Genomic DNA, 17,307 nt, shown 5'->3' on the forward strand with positions numbered 1-17,307 from the left:
TCTGGGTTCAATTCACAGCCCAGTCTTTCTGCATGGAGTTTGCATGTTCTCCCTGTGCATGCGTGGGTTTTCTCCAGGTACTCCGGTTTCCTCCCACAGTCCAAAAACATGACTGTCAGGTTAATTGGTCTGTCTAAATTGTCCCTAGGTGTGAGTGTGTGTGCATGGTTGTTTGTCCTGTGTGTCTCTGTGTTGCCCTGCAACTGTCTGGCGACCTGTCCAGGGTGACCCCGCCTCTTGCCCGGAACGTTAGCTGGAGATAGGCACCAGCAACTCTCCCAACCCCACCAAGGGACAAGGGTGTCAAGAAAATGGATGGATGGAGGGTAATCACTGAAGCAGAATCATTGGTTAGCATTTTGTTGTTAAAAATAAAAGGCTTTTATCTTTGTGGCATGAATCCCTTTCCTCTCTTTACTCCACACATTTTGGAGATAAAATTGACACGCATGATTTACAATCTTTTCTAGTAACACAGTTCCATAAAGGTGGGAGTGATAGTTCTTAGCTTTTTAGCCATGATGGCTATGAAACAATCCTGTGTTGGTCTAATTTCACTGAAGTCTTTGTTCAGCAGTGAGGCTGAATGCAAGCGGAAGCCCCTCTCAGTACCAGGGATCCTAATTTAAGAAGGGAAAAGGTGCAGCTAAAAAGTTTCTAGGAAATGAAATCCTGGAAACCTTGGTTGAAACATACCTGAAGAGCTTTAATGATCCAGTACAGATTCACCTGTATGTTAAAATCCCCATTTTTACTTTTAGCATTAGCCTTTGAATTTCTTGGCCCACTTTTCATGCTAACAAATGTGCATTTAGTTTAATGTTTGTTTAATCATCCTTTTTGGACATGTTTCTGGCTTCCATTTTATAAAGAAAATGCTGCCTTTTAACAATTTATGATCTCTTGGAATTTACTCTCCGTGAYGCCTCATGCTGTCTGATAATTAGTTGACAAAGAGCTTGATAGAGTGTGTTAATCACTTGTTAGAGCACACCCACCTTCATTAAAAAAATGTCATCCCACCTGAAATCAATTAAGCCCAAGGCCTGTTCAAGGTTAAACGACGTTGTTCAGGAAGATGTTATAGGAAACTATATTAGGATTCTTTTAAAATAGAACTGTCCGTGTTTCTAGTGTTAAGATATAGCATGCATAATTTTAATCTGTTTACCTTTATAATTCTCTACACCCATGCATCCAGGCTGTGTGACTGAAAAATGAAAATAGGTTTCCTGCCRCCTGTAACAATATGCTGCTGCCTGCATCAGCAATAGCAGTGCAGACCGGCAAAGCCAACACAGAGATCAAAAATGTGCAGGAGATGCTAATTTAAGGTCTGCTGTTTTCTTCCTTTGGTACTTGTATCCCTTTTTGAACCTTAAGGAGTAAATGCACAACATTTAGGTGACTCACCTCTGACAATCTGTTTGGCACAGGCGTTGTAGACTTGTTCCTGTGTGGTGTTAGTGGGGAAGACCTGGTCGTACACGTAGGACTTCCCCTGTGGAGTGCAAAATAAACCTTGTCAGCTATGACAGAGACAGTTTGATGAGAGCCTCCAGTGAGTTTCAACATATAAAAAAACATCCTAGGAGGTTTGTAGAAGGACTTTTATTAGAAATACCATATGTTTTTCACATGACTTTTACTGCCAAACTATAGTGTGTTGTAAACAAACGTGTCACAAGAGAAACCATCACTGTTACTCAGGGTGAGCTTGCTGTATGGAGGCTGTTTCAATGTGTTGTGCAAGGTCTGAGTAAAGTGTCTCATTCTACAAGATGCAGCATGAATGTCCACCTATATTTTATGCAGTATGTGTTTTGATTGGAGTGCTGCTGCTGGGTGAAACTTTAAGTAAAGACTGTTCGACCTCAAGACAGTCAGACTGACAGAGAATCACTCTGAGGTAAAGCCATTAGAGGCAGCGCTGAAGAGCTTCAAGAGTGAACCGATGCATTGGAGAGAAKAAATGGGTTGGAGGAGGAGAGCAGAGGAGTGTAAATGCAGAGAGGGCAGATGAAAACAGATGACCTGAAACCAGACTCTGTATGCAAGAAAGACAGCATGAGGGCAAAAGAGAAAAAGAGAAAAAAGAGTTGCTTTTTGAATTATTTAGACTCACAACCAGAAATCCAGCATATTTGTTAGAGAGGAACTAAAAAATGATGTTAGCACCAGTTTATTTCTCATTTAATGGTTGCAGCTAGAAAACACATTCAAACCCCTTAATCTTTACAACATTACAGCCATTACGACTTCAGATTTGTGTTTGGAATTGGATGTGACAGACCAACACGAAGCAGTACAAAGTCAAAAATAAAGTCCTTAAAAATGCATTCCACATATAATTCCAATAAAATGCATTTACGCTCATGCTTGTGTCAAAATGTGAAAAAACCTGAATCTGTATAAACTACTTTTCAAGCCACTCTGTACAACTAAATATGTTATTTCAATATGACATCGGAGAGTAATAGTCAACCAAACAATCTGAACATTAGCCCAGAGAAAACACGACCAATAAGTCCTGTAATCTGTCAATGTTAGGAAATGGGACAGAGATGCTCTYTATCAAGATTATTGCTGGTAATATTAAGGTTGTTTTGCTGTCTCTTTTAAGAAAACAAATCTATAAAAAACAATTCCCAGCATTTTCAGCCATTAAACCGTAAGCCTCATATAGCACCATCACCCAAAGCACATCTAGCAACCTATTGGATAAAATCATGTAAAAGTACAAGTTTTTACTGAAAAAGAAGTAAAAGTAAAGAAAGAWTTCCATTAAAGATGGGAGTTAACAGGACATGTCTGAAGGTGTCACCATCTTTGTCCACAATTCTTCAAAGGATCTGCAGAACCATCCGTGTGCATTATCAACCTTTTAGTAAGGCACAGAGGAAGAGTAAAAGGTCAAAGCTGATGCACCCGGCTGTAGAGTAAAAAAAAAAAGAAAAAAAAGAACAATCCACTTTGTGTGAGGGACAGGCACCACTCCAAGCAATAAGGCTTTTATTTGAAAGCACACAGTAATACGGCTCTACACTGACTCTGCTTAAGACAGTATGAYGAAGAAAACACCAGTGATCAACAATTCTCCTTTCTGAAGTGTGACCACAGTGTGGAAGTGGAAAGCATAAATAAAGCAGCTGCTTTTTTAACAGAAACTATTCATCCTGTTAAGTTTTTCATGGTTTTCTGTTGCAGTGGATTTATATGCCAAAACACTTAAATCACTTACTGCAGGATAAATTTATTTCATGAATAAGTCACCACTTTTTCTGACTCTACACTTGCAGTATTGCGGGTCAAATATGCTACAATTAAATAAATCATGAATTTGTGAAATAACACATAATATCACAAATAAAAATACCCAGTAAAATTATTGATACTAATTGAAATTTAAATTTTAATGAAAAATTGTCACCATGGCTTGTCAAATACTTATATTTGATTAGTTAACATGAATATGAACTCACTTTCTAGCCCTCACTTAGCTGTAACATATGGGAGAGTCAGATAAATTAACTAATATACAAAATGAGGATGTACATTTTTATATAGATGCTTATTTAATGACTTACAGATGCGCTATGTGGCACCTTTGGCCCTTGATTTTCTAGAAGTAGAAGCAGTGTGAATATTTAAAGCTTGTAAATGTTTATCTCTCATCATCCTGGGCTTTTTTCCAACCAATTTTGCTGTGTAAAAAAATTTTTCTTAATGTTTAATGATGAACTTCCATCATACAGTCCTGGTTTGCTACATTAAGTAATTTGTTCCCAGAAGAGCACAGAGAAATTCTGAGAACATCTGAGCTTTATGTTTCTGCATTTTCTACAGCAACACCTAATGAGCTGAGCTGTTTAGCCGATGCTGTAATCACAGCTGCAGGTATAAACAAGACTCCCATCAGGGGTGATTAGGATGTCTCTGTTCCCCAAGAGCCAATTGTACAACACACATGCAAACCAGGCTAAATAACAGAGGGAGAGGGATGAGGAGTGAGACTGAGGAAGCATTATGTGGTCTTCATTGGGTGGAATAAAATAAATCAGTTATATAATCTGGATAGAAAAACTGCCCCTTGACAATCATTTTCAGTGCCTGATCCACTGTTAATCTGCCCTGCACAAATATGATAATAGCATACAAGCATTAGACATCTGTAAGCTCTTCATCTGCCTGTGTGTATCTCTGCTGGCCCTGTCGGTGGACTAAGGTATAAACACAGTGGCTTGTTGGTCTGTTTGTACAATTTAACAGCTGTCTATTCAATTATGTGGCCGGGCACTGATGGAAAAAACTGCAGCGGGAAGCCAAGGGTACTCAAACCGGAGCATGTGTGTCTGTGTACTCATGCAAGAAGGCAAATAATATATCAAATTATGCTGGTTTACGCAGGCATTGTTCATGGCCCTCAGCATTGTGTGCCGTGTCAAACACCCACGTGGCCCGTCCAGCCAGCAATCTGCCCATTCTGCCRGAAAACAAAGAGACAGCAGGAGACTGACTGAGGCGAAAAACAAACTGCAGCGTTTTACAGAGACTGGGAAAGTGATTGGCGGTAGCAAAAGAATAATTGTTTAGGCAGAAAGCGGAGCTTAACAGAAGCAACTCAAGACAGCAAACCACAGAAGAGCACATAAATTATAATAATCAGGACATATAATCATTACAGGTGGCAGCGCTGAAGTGAAAGAGAGAGAGAAACGCAGTCCAAGGCCCAAAATGACAACAAAAAGGACAAACGAAATAAGAGAATCAATCCTCTAAGGAAGCAAAGGAAGCCATCAAAAATCAAGATGAGAAAAAATGGGATGAAATGCTGCAGTGACAACTCCTGAATTTAGATCAGGTCCATGTTCAGCAGTCCATTCACAAAGAATTACATTCTGGCATTTTACAGATCTAAATCATTTAAACTAAAAAGAGCAACATATTATGAGAATGTAAAACATTTCTGGTGGTCCTTTACATCTATTAAAGAATGCCAATGGTTTTGCTATTGAATGAGTATTTATGTCTAATTTGTCTATTATTAGACATGCGATTAGTGCCTCTCACACACCCATAATCYACTTTAACCCTTAGTCACAAATTTACAAGAACATAGCTCAAAATCTGCTTAAATTCACATAATAATCACCATCAATGTATTAAAGTTAATAAATTTCCTCTCAGAATGAGAGGTAATCAAGTTGTGAAACCTTCTCTATATAATTTTTACATTTTTACAATGACCTTTAACTATTCTTAGAAGTTTAATCTCTGCAGAATTTGAAATAGACTTTCTAARTTAAAGAAGGTTTGATTCTGACATATTACAAGCACCAGTCATTTTTTTACTGTGTTCCAACTTTTGACAGGGTTTCATTTCCAACAGACATAGAGTGTAATAAAAATGATATGATTATACTGATAGACTTTTGGATTAATGGGTTTGATTAAGGGATTAACTTTAGGGTTTTGATTTAGTTTTTAGAGACATTGCTGATTTGCATCACTAAAGTCTTAGGTTTTTTTTTATCAAAGCTCAAACTGTTTCTTATCTTTCCAGCTATCTTAGGGTATTTAAAATGATTGTATATGTCAGTTTCAACACAATGAAATAAAAACAAATTTTCAGGCTATTTTCCATTAAAGCAATGTCAGGTTTTTTATTTTGGAGTCTTAATAGAAGAAAGCCTAATTTTATAATTCACATTGCCATTAGGAAGTCTTAATATGATTTTCTACCAAGCTTTAATCTCATGCCCCAAAGCAGAATTTAAGGAGTTTAACATTCAACACCGCTCATTTGCATACTTGGGCTCTTTTGTATGAATGATGATAATCTTCAATAAATCTGTAWAAGACTCAAAAATGTGTTGTTTATCTTCAGAAAGTATCAGAAAATTGAGTGATGCGCAACGGTCAAACTGAAAGGTTAATATTAACGACATTATTGTCCATCAAAGCCATTTCCGAACTGTTTGAAGTTCATCATCTGCGGTAAAAATTAATTTTCACAGCCTGAAAGCATTTAAGACAGCTGTAAATTTCCCCATAAGTAGTGGACTTTCTAGCAAATTCACCCCAAGGTCAGACTGTGAAAAGCTCATACAAAGTGCAAAAATACCGAGAGCTCAATCTMAGCCTACAGGTCTGAGCTAGCATATTAATTAGTCAAACTCTGGATCGTAAGAAAACAGTAACACTTAAAAAATATGGTTTGTTGGAAGGAGTTTCCAGGAGAAAGTTTTACTGCTCTGAAATGGTTTGAGTGAACAGCATGAGAACTGAAAAGATGTCTTTAGAGATCAGGAGAGAGCAAAGTAGAGATGTTTAGTCATAGCAAACAGTAACGCATACAGCACAGACATCTCATGCAAACTGTTAAGGAGTGATGATGATTTTGTGTTTTTTAAGTGAAATGTAAAGCTGGGGTAATCAAGAGAACAAGAATCTAAAACACAGCACCAAATCCAGAGTATAATGGCCAAAATCTGGATTGGAACGGATGAAAACAAWGTTTCAAAGATAGTCTGAGCTTTTTCAAGYAGCTATGTTACTCAAATATGGCTTAGATGAAGAAGGGACATGTGCGGACATTTTAATTGCAGCACTAAAATTACCAGTGGGCTTGTTCATATAAAAGAAAATTCCACTTCATGTGATATATTCTTACTGTTGCTAAAAAAAAAATAAAGACAAAAGAGGAGCTTAATTGGATCTGAGGGTCACAAAGATCAGCAAAAAAGGGAAAACTTATCATTTATGTCCAGCTTAGATGTCTTCAATTCCACTCTTACACTGTGGAACAGGGATATGCAAGAACGATTCTTCATTTTTTTAAACGTAACTTTTCTCTTTAAAAAATCTAAAACTTCACACTGGCATATGTGACCAGTCCCAATTAGTAAAAAGAACAWTTCAGAAAGTAGCGATTAAAGAAGCATCTATCTGCCTAAAAGCAAGTTATTCATTTAGCTGTTTGTGAAAGAGTAAATGTACAAAACAAGCTTTTTTTAACTGCTTTAATTGCAGGTCAGACATAATATGCACTTACAATGTTTGCTCTAAAAGTGACAAATACGGCAAGATATGCCACAGACATTTCATGCAAATAATCATATCCATAAGAGAGGGGTTAAAATGCTAAAGACAGAAGAACCATTTTCAAACACTAAAAACATTCAGCCCACATGTTTGAGAAGCACTGAAACCAGGTGTTTACATAAATGGTATAAAAAAGCACATACCTATTTCCTCTAAATGTCTGACATTAAATCTAACTAAACTATTCCTCTCCTTGGTCGGATCTGGTTCATCCTTATGTACAATTTCCAGATGACTGATGGTGCCACATTGATGGTTAAATATTTAAATTAACATATAAAGTTACCCTCTCATCATACTATTCAGAATGCAGACAGGATGTGCATCTCAGAGGTGAACAAGCAAAAGCAAAAGACCCTTTGAAGATGCTGACTGAAGCTGGCAAAAAGTGTCACTATCCACAGTGAAACAAGTTTTGTACTGACATATACTGAAAGCAAGAAAAAAATCCATTACTCTAAAAGCAACACTGACTTGAATACAGTTTGCAAATGCAATCAAAGCAAGGACTTCATTGGGTGTGTCCATGATGAACATTGTTTAATTTGGGGGCAAATGGTAGAAAGTCTGCAAGCCTGAGATTAATTACAGCAAAATATGGGGGAGGCAGAATCATGCGATTTTTGCTGCAGGAGGAACTGGCACTATTTACAAAACACATTCTGTTACAMGGAAAAACATAATGTGGTCATAGTGAAGYGGCATCTCAAGACCTCAACAAGGAAGTTMAGGCTTTTGCTGAAATGGGTCTTCAAAATGAACAATGACTCTAAGCATACTGCCAAATTTGTGGGCAGAGCTGCAAGTTGCGTGGTAGCAAGGCGACACACACACACCTGTCTCACTCACARCAGTTACTGTCCACGAGAAAAAAGGCTGCGTATCTTTTTACACCATGTGTATAAGTACTTGGTTTCAACTGTAAAGTGCAAAAATGTTAGACATTTAAGGCCAAGGTTGGACTGTGGTCCTCGTTGAAATAAATTAACTGCAGGAAAAGACTTTGCTGTGTTAACGTCACCTGCTTCATTTCACCACTTTTTCCATCCACCTTGACCTCTTCCATCAGAGGTTTTCCAGCTCTGTAATTACCTCCGGCTGCATCCACCTCTGCCTCCGTCAGAGATCCCACATCATTCAGGAGGCCATGTGAGGGCATTTGGCAACAAGGTGTTTAATGTCTGATCGCCATTTGGAAAAGTTGCCCCGTCTTCTTCCACAGAGGACACTTTCAAAGGTACAGCGSCTCCTGCATGCGGTAAATATTCAGTGACTACGAAWTAGGGAACAATACAGACACACATCTGCCCATATATCTTCCATTCAGGGAGGTTTCATCTGCGGTCGGATCCTTCATCACCTCAGGTTCCACTCCCACCACACAGATAAATATCCTAAGGAAAGACCTGGATAAGATGGAAGGAAGATTGAGCATKTGTCCCTCCTTCTCTAACACATTTTTCCACCGTTATTGGTTTGCAGAGGAGGAAAAAAAGCTCCTGTTTTACCTTTATCAACCTCTGTGTGTAGGACGTTGTATGTGTGTATCTTAATCGGTCCGTATATCAGCCTTCACCACATTCACATAAACTCTTCTCTCTTTTTGCTCACATAGAACCACAGCTGGACTGACRGGAAGAGAGGACTTAAGGCAGCCAGCGTCTGCCTCATCCGTCAAGCTAATCAGGCTCCGAGTCCCTGATAACAGCATCATTAGTGCTTYTTGCAACAGCAGAAAACCACACACACAACTGCAAAAGGCCCCAGTCACACATTATTATCAAACATTATTGAATTTCCTGTACACTTTACTGACAAGTCTAAGCACAGATGACTGCCACTATATGCCTCAAGGGCAAAGAAGTCCAGTGCTGCAGATTTAAGGTGGTTAAGCCTGAATGCAAACAACCAGAACTGGAGAGTTTGCTGCAAAGTGTATTTTTTTCTGCGCTTAACGGTGCAAATCAGATCMTTTTGTCCTTCTGTATTCATTTAATCAGTAGCCTCGAGAACAAAGTTTTACCTGCCAGGAATAATCAGAGAAAAAAACATCCAGGCAGCAAAGTGGAAGAATTTAGTTAACAGTGAGGGAATGATGAGATAGAGGAGCTCCTTTCATCTCTCCATCTCCTCTCTCCACCATCAACTTGTCACTGACCTGAAAATCAATTTCAGCCCCTCTTGAAGATAGTTTTAATTACCAAAGAGTATTTAGAGCTGGAGGAGGAGGAAAGGCTGACTGGAGGAGATTTGGCTGAGGATGTTAAGGCCAATTCATTGTGGAAAACATTACTTGGATCCCTGAAAGGAAAAGTACACATTAATGCCACACCATAAAGCAAGTTCTCAATCATTCACAGCCTTCTTATAGATCAACAATGGACAGATTATGCAGCAATGTTTAAATATCATGATATAAGTGCTGAATGCATTGACTTTTCAACTCAAATCTGATGTGGGAGGGATCACATCATGAGGGGAGCCAAGAAACTGAGAAATTATTGAGCGTAGAAGATAAAATATGTGCTCACAACAAGGAAGTCTCACAGCGAGCATGACAGGAAGTTGTGGTGARAAAATGGCTAATAAGGATGTAAACTGTGGCAGATGAGCAAAAATGAGAGCCAGAAAAAATACCAGAAATTAAAGAAAAATGCGGTGCAGACATAATGGRGAAAAGGAAACAAAGCAATGCAAATGCTGAGAACAATTCCAACAAATGTTTATTMATTTCAGGAAATATTTAAATATGGTTGTCCAAAAACCATCCCGTTGTMCAGTGTAAGTGTTTGGGAAGAGAGCATTGCTAAGTATCAACTTAAAGACTGTTGATATGAGTCATAAACTGGTAACCCGTCCAGAACCCACACAGCTTCTCATAATGTGTCAGCTATTGTAACTGGCAGAGAAAGGTATAAAAAKATTTATATTCATTGTGTTCTTACATCTCWAWGGGRGAGACAATGGGTATTTTCCTCAAAATCTCTTCAACTTTAATTAATTCTGAATATCCAATACAGTGGATAGGAATGCACCATAATATGTATTAATATACACAGTAGCAGCACCATAGAAGCTTAAATCTATAGTTCTGTTTTTTTTCTGCCCCTAAGTGTACAGCCAATCAATGCCAAGCAAAATAAATAGTGTCCCTCGATTGACTGCTTTGGAAATGCCAGCCAATAGCGTGTGGAGTAGCTTATCTTAAAGGTTTTTCAGCTTTCCAAGCTGATTTTTTTTTATATATCTTAGATAAGTTATATGAAAAACTTTGTAGGTTTCCCATGAATAAATTGGATTTACGTTCCACAGAAAACTGCTAAAAGGTGAATGAATAGTGAACTGCAAAAAGGTTTGGGTTTCACAGCACTGTAATAAAAGAATGATGAAGAAGAACAAAGCAGAGTCACGAGTTTTCTTCAGTTTTCTTGGACAAGACTTTAGGTTTTCCTTCAGAAAACCTAAGCTCTGGATGTAGTGAAGTATTTCCTTAACATTTTTTGGATAACATGAGTTCAATACAAAGTAAAGACGGAGACTAAAAACCATATCTGCAGCAGATTAACTAATTCTAGAGGGAAAATTCTTTTAAATGATGTTCAAGCTATTAAATAAATAAAAATACATGGACGAGAAGCCTTTTTATTCTCTTCACCTTTTTATTCTCTTCATCTATCTACTGTATATCAATTTTTCAGCTGACAACTCTTTGGGACTTCTCGTGTTTGTGCACAAAAATACTATTTTATGCCTGTCAGACTGACACATTGCAATATCAAGCCAGAAAGCCCAAACACAGATCAAATGGCTGCAGGCTTTGACAAGCGAACATGAGGTGGTGCAAAGCTTGAACTTGAATGGTAAGGAGATGTGCAAAGAGTGAAGAAAAGCAAGGAGCAGCAAACACAATACCTGAACTGAACGATCCCACCAGCATCAGATGAAACAAAAAGTATTTCAGTTCATAAGGTGATCAAAATGAAACTAAGAGGAAAGTCCTTTTGTTTGTTATTTGACACAAGATGTGTTCATGTTTTGAGTAAAACATGTAAAGCATGATGGTTTCTCAGTGATGTTCTGAGACCAGCATCAACAGGTTCATCGGGAGTTTCAGCCTCTTGAGTTGGATGCTATTGGATGTACAAACTGACATGTTTGGGACAATGATTTCAAGAAGGAGTCCTGGAAGATACAAGAGTAGCCATCGTTTTCCTGATTTGAACCGAAAGACATGGTTTCATCATGCAAAGCCTAAAAGAAAGTATTTAACTAAAGGTTTTTGGCCATAAGGAATGGGCTCAGGTATTCTGGTGTCTTGCAGCATGTACGGTTTACACCAGGTCAGCACAGCCAAATGGTGCTCTAAGTACTTAGGATGTTAGTGATGAAGGAGTTGATCATTTTGAGAGTGCAGTACTCGCAGACTGAGATAGTTTTATAAACTGATCTTATTTCACCTGCTGCTAATTTGCATATTTTTCAAGTAAACATAATTTATAATGTGGCTGCAATGATTTTCAGTGAAAATGTAGTTGAAGATAGTAAAAATAACAAATATGCCAGCCCTTTCTCTTCATTACATCAAAAAACAAACAAACCAGACAGAATGGGGAAGATCGAGCTCAGGCAGCAGAGCACAAAGAAGTTTCTATCTGTAGAGATACTGAGATTGTGCAGAGAAGAGTTATTGAAGAAGAGACAGATGTTAAAGCAAGAGGAACAAAGGAACAACTTGTTAGAGACGACAGTGACACCTCATCATGTAAGTGGGTGTTCCAGTGCTCACCTTCAGTGTCACATTCGATCTGACGCCTAGCCTACACATGCTTCACCATTATTTATAGAGCCTCAGACGTCCAGAATCAGGAATAAAAGTTTAAGCATAAATGAGATATCTAACATGAACATGAACAGGAAATCTGTGACCTCCGTCTGAAACAAAACGCTTCGATCACAACCTGAGACAGTCTGAGAAACCAGCTAATAGCTGTCTTTCCCCCCCGAAGGGACTATGTGATGTCAAAGTAAAATATCCAAGGTCCTCCGCCTTGGAGTCACTGTCTCCATTTCAGCCATGGGCTACAGCCTCCCGCTCAACCTGAGAGTAAGTAAATGCACTGAAAATTAATCACAACAGGATATGCGATTCCTCCTGACAACAGCTCTGTCTTTTTTCTGTAATTCTTCAGCATACCAAAGGGAAAATCCAAACACATTTTTCATTTAACAATGAAGGAACTTTGTTTTTCAAGCAGCATGCTGACCAGAGATTTTGCATAACTATTAATATAACTCAGACTGTCTGAAGTAATTTAATCAGCACTTAGTAGCACTTATGAAACAGGCAGGACTTAATTTAATCCGCACCTTTCTTGTTGAAAGTGGGAAAAACTACACCAATTATAGGAGAAAATATAGAGCTGAAAAATTGCAATGATGCTCCATTTCTCTTGGAGTGTGGTTTGATGTGCGGAAGTGCAATCAATCCAATAACCCATGAGGCAAATGCATAGATTGAATTTAACCCTTTATAGAGCAATCAAAGATATCCCAGAAACTAGAAATTTAACCCCCGGGCTGGCACTAATGTTGAGACTATTTGCTGCAACTCAAAACCTTCCCATTACTGAAGACGTCTCCCTCAAAGATCAGATTCATATCCAGAGGCCACATGCATCCAATTTCCACTCCTAGATAACTAAATTATCAAAGAAGGGAGAAGAACCTGTTCTGGGAGGAAGCTTTGCATAAAGATTTTACCTGAAACACCCAATATAAGGTTACAAAGATGTTATGGCCATAATCACTAGATACCCTGATCCAGATGGAAGGCATCATAACGAGAACAATGAGTTTACATAAACAGTAAGTCCTAAACTTACTGGCTTACATCAGTCAGGGATAGTCATCCTTAAGGTTAATGTTCTGAGTTATTATAAAAACATCATAATAAATATGTTATAAATGGGGCTGCACATTGAAAGAGAAAATCAAGGGTCACATTGTCATTGAAATAGTGCACAATAATATAGTAACGTTGTAGAAGAACTGTATTGACACGGATATATTGTTATAACATGTAGTAATAATGTAAAAAAACATATAATTGCATTGTATGTGATAATTAATATTGAACATGTTTTTATGATCAGTTTGTTTTCACAAAGTGTGAACTGATTCATAACACTTTATTGGCCTTTATAAACCTATTTTCACTCCATATATTTGGACATTTCCTTCTGTCAGTCTGCAGCAGGAGGATCGCTGCCTCAGTTTTTGTTCGATATTGACTCAAAAATCTCCCAAGTTGGGTTTTCCTCCACCTACACGTATGCTAGGATTTGGCTGATTTTTAAAAAGTGTTTTGCTCTATGTTCAGAACAGATGAGGATTTTTATGTACCACATTACCTTCTTTGAGGGAAAGTGCTGCACATAGCTATAAAAAAGTAGTAATATGAAGGCATTAAACTAGAACTCAAGTAAAGTAAAATATAAAAGTCAATAGAGCGGCTCAGCTAAACTGAAACTAAAGACCAGTGAAAACTAATGGGTTTTGAGCACTATTTGAAATAATAAAATACTCTGAGCAGTTCTGGCTTTTCCACAGCCTGGAGGGCTGGGGGACTGATTTAAAATTCATGTAATATTTCATGTTTAAAAATATATCATTTTTAGAAATAAATGATTGATTAATAAGTCAATTCATGAGTGACATAAGCTTTTTGGCATACACAGAACAATACACTGTGAGTGCAGCACTTCTGTAGTGAACAGACATCCCTGGTGTAATTAAACAACGCTCTGTTTGTAGTAAAATAAAAGCTGTATGCACAGAAACTCCTGGGGCACTTTTTGCGGAAAGAGAGTAGAAACATTTTTGTTTAAAAACAATATTCGGTAACTGCTGTGTCTAAGGAAGTTTCATGTCGTTAAATGTCTCTCTTACCTTACTCCAGTGGTTCCCAAACTTTTTCTCCTGTGCCCCCCTAGTGGTTCCAAACATTTTCTGAACCCACCCCTCCTTGTTGAACTACGTGCTTTAGCGGGGCGGAACGGGAGGCGGGCGGGGGGAATCGACTTATTTGGGGGCAAAATGAATGTAGGTAGCTGGTCATAGACAACAACACCAGTAGCCTACAGGCTACTTGTTAAGCTTAAGGTGCTGTATTGATATTAGCTAGTCATCTTTTAGCTAACATTACCTGCATCCAACAGCTTTACTCAACTCATTCGGTTAGTTTTGGGGAAAAACTGTGAAAAGCTATTTGCGTTTTGCTGGTGTTCTGCCATGATCCTAACACACCTGTGTAGCTCTGAACAGCAGCAGCAGGTCTCCTTCACTGCTGCACAGGTGTAAACCCAGTGCGAGCGTCTTAGCGCTCATGTTGCGTTTGAAGGCGGCTCGGAAAAACAGGTTACTACATGTTAACGGATCAAACAGTTTTAACTGCTGATAAAAGTGACAGAGGACACAGATATGGGAAGTGTGGATGCCCCTACTGTATCAAATTGACATAGGAATAACAGAAAGTTGGCCATTCTAAGGTAAAAACCCAGCGCATACAGCGTTCATGTTTGTTTGTTTTTTTTTCATCCAGACAGAACTGCAATGGCATGGTGGACCCCTAGGGGGCGCGCCCCACAGTTTGGGAACCTCTGCCTTATTCATTGTTGACAATAAATGCCTCTCCTGTCGCTTTAAGCCTGACTATAAACTAAGGGCTGATCCCCTAACTATCAGAACCTGCAGATTATGATGAATGTGCATTTCATTTTTGTTGTTAATTGTGTAGCAACCAGTCTGACTCCCACACAGATGCTGAGAGGGCAGAATAGAGCTCTGTCTAACCTTTGTCTCAGACAATCTTACAGTTAATTAGCTACAACCAAATCAATAGAAATGTTGTTTTCTTCCGCTTACAGGAGTGTTGAGTTTTTTCAGCAGAAACATTGTAAAAAGACTGCTTTCTCATCAGCGACCTTATAGTGCTTTGAGGCTTGCTGCAAGTAAGTGAATAAGTAAACTACATATGTGAATGAGAGCAACTTTACTGAGAATTTGTCTCTCATCAGGAGAGAAATACACAGAAAAAGATGAGCTGGCAAAGACCAGGTTGCACATATGCTATAATTAACCCGTAATTCATTTTTCAGGCCAGGAACATATATCAGTTTATATTTAACTCACTTAGCTGAACTGAACCTTGAAGCAGTTCTTGTCAAGGATTTACCACTGGGAATGCCCCTCATTATGAATCAACCCGTCCCTATTTATCGCTTAATCTATAATTGGTTATTGTGCTATGTTTTTATCATGTTAAGTCTTGTTGCTGAAATATGCAATACAAATAAACATGACTTAACTAATTATGTTCGTTCTTTAGCTAGGGCCACTGGGGACCAACACTAAAAAGGTTGTATCACCTCTGGCTTTGAGTATGAGGGTGTCCAAATATAGCTGATTTGTGGATGTCAGAGCTACAGCCGGTGGAGTGATGATGAAAAGGTCACGACATATAAGGTTGTGCAGAAAAAATATAAATCTGGGCTCTAAAATATGCATAAAGCCGTTGTAGAAAGGTGAGACAGATGGAATATGACCACGCTTTTTCTTTCCTGTCAGAAAGTGAGCAGCTGGATTTTGAACTGTTTGCAAATGCAACAGTGATACATTATGTAAAACTAAAAATAAAGATAATTTCTATGTTGTTTATTACCAGGGGTGAAAGTAAGGGGGTATGGCAGGGTACTGCGTACCCCTAAAAGATTTAGCTGGGGTACGCAGTACCTGCAAGAGAGGGGAGCAGCTGTCTGCTGTAAAAAATCAGTGAGCTCACTGTGCAGCTGTGAGTTCACCCACTAATTAGCCGTGACTGATTAGTTTTTAAGAACAATCTAAAACACAACTTAATCAGTTATTAAATAACTTTTTTCCAATTTCATATGGTTCGTGCTATAGAGCAGGGCTGCAAAACGTCGATCGCTGAGGGTTTTGAGTCGATCTCAGCGCCGCCAGGACGCTGAAACCAGCACGTCCTCCTCTGGGTCCTTATCAAAACGTTCGTATCTTTCTTAAAGAACAACAAAAAAATCAACAAAACGTGTTCAAATTAATGATCCATAAACAATAATAATCTCAGTAATTATTGTTTCAACAAGGTGTTGTGCAATTCTGTGCGTTTCGGTTCCATAACGAGCAGAGCAGGAGTTTAACTAATCAACCACCGCTGTGTTCATGAGAGGCTTATTAATAATCGCAAAATAAATATCTAGCCTGAAAAACTGATATCGTAACGGACTGAATGTTTTTAACGTAATCTCTGGTCGGCTTGTGGGGCGCAGGAGGTTGCCATGGCAACAGGTGCTTAAATGACAGAGAGAGACAGAGAGTAAAAATGTGCAAGTGGTTTAGAGTTGATCACCTGTTCAGGTTGTTTTACCTTTGTTTGTCTTTGTCTTGGCTCTTTACAGCCGCTGTAATTTCTGAACATTCAACATTCAAATGACAAACTTGGACTAATTATCTCATTCTTTGTGACTATATGTCATTTACAACAAACATCAAACACGGTAAATACATTTCACTAGGTATTTAACAAACAAATGGCTTCTACCGCGATAATTATGTGAAATTAAATTAATTGTCTAATATAAAAAATAGTTTGGTGCTGTCGGGCTCAGAGTCTGAAAGGCTTTTCCTTTATCAAACAACTTTGTTTTTTGCCTCTTATTTAGTGGAAATATTGATGTTGATGAGATTTTCTCCAAAATAATAACATTTTTCAACCTTTACAGCTCCACTGTTGAAAAGTCCAATATCTGGTTTGAGGTGATTCCTCTGGATCCTGTTGGAGGAAAAATATCCCAACTTCAGAAGATGAGCTTTAACCTAATAGAGCTCTGTGGTTCCTCCTGTCAGTATGAGATTCAGGGTGAGGAGGCACCATGTTAGGAAGASGAMGTGGAAGCTGCAGGATCTTCAGAACAAACAGGTCATGATGCTGGGCTACTGATTATCCCTCTGTCTGGACACAAGATCAATAGAACCAGATTAAAATATAAAATGAATTATTATATGCCAGATGTACATGGAAAACTGGGATGCACTACCTACCTACCTACCTACCTACCTACCTACCTACCTACCTACCTACCTACCTACCTACCTACCTACCTACCTACCTACCTACCTACCTACCTA

At 38.5% G+C, this 17,307-nt stretch overlaps 1 protein-coding gene across 3 annotated transcripts in view; it reads right to left on the reverse strand.

The window, feature by feature from the left end:
* Nucleotides 1-17,307, reverse strand: part of kif5ab (kinesin family member 5A, b) — an 88,338-nt gene that overhangs the window by 56,245 nt on the left and 14,786 nt on the right. For all 3 annotated transcript variants that reach the window (XM_008408475.2, XM_008408474.2, XM_017304898.1), the window contains exon 2: nt 1,414-1,501. In XM_008408475.2, coding sequence (XP_008406697.1) covers nt 1,414-1,501 — 88 coding nt within the window. The remainder of the gene's footprint in view (nt 1-1,413; nt 1,502-17,307) is intronic.

This window comes from Poecilia reticulata, linkage group LG5 (genome assembly GCF_000633615.1).
Source record: "Poecilia reticulata strain Guanapo linkage group LG5, Guppy_female_1.0+MT, whole genome shotgun sequence".
Lineage (NCBI taxonomy): Eukaryota > Metazoa > Chordata > Actinopteri > Cyprinodontiformes > Poeciliidae > Poecilia > Poecilia reticulata.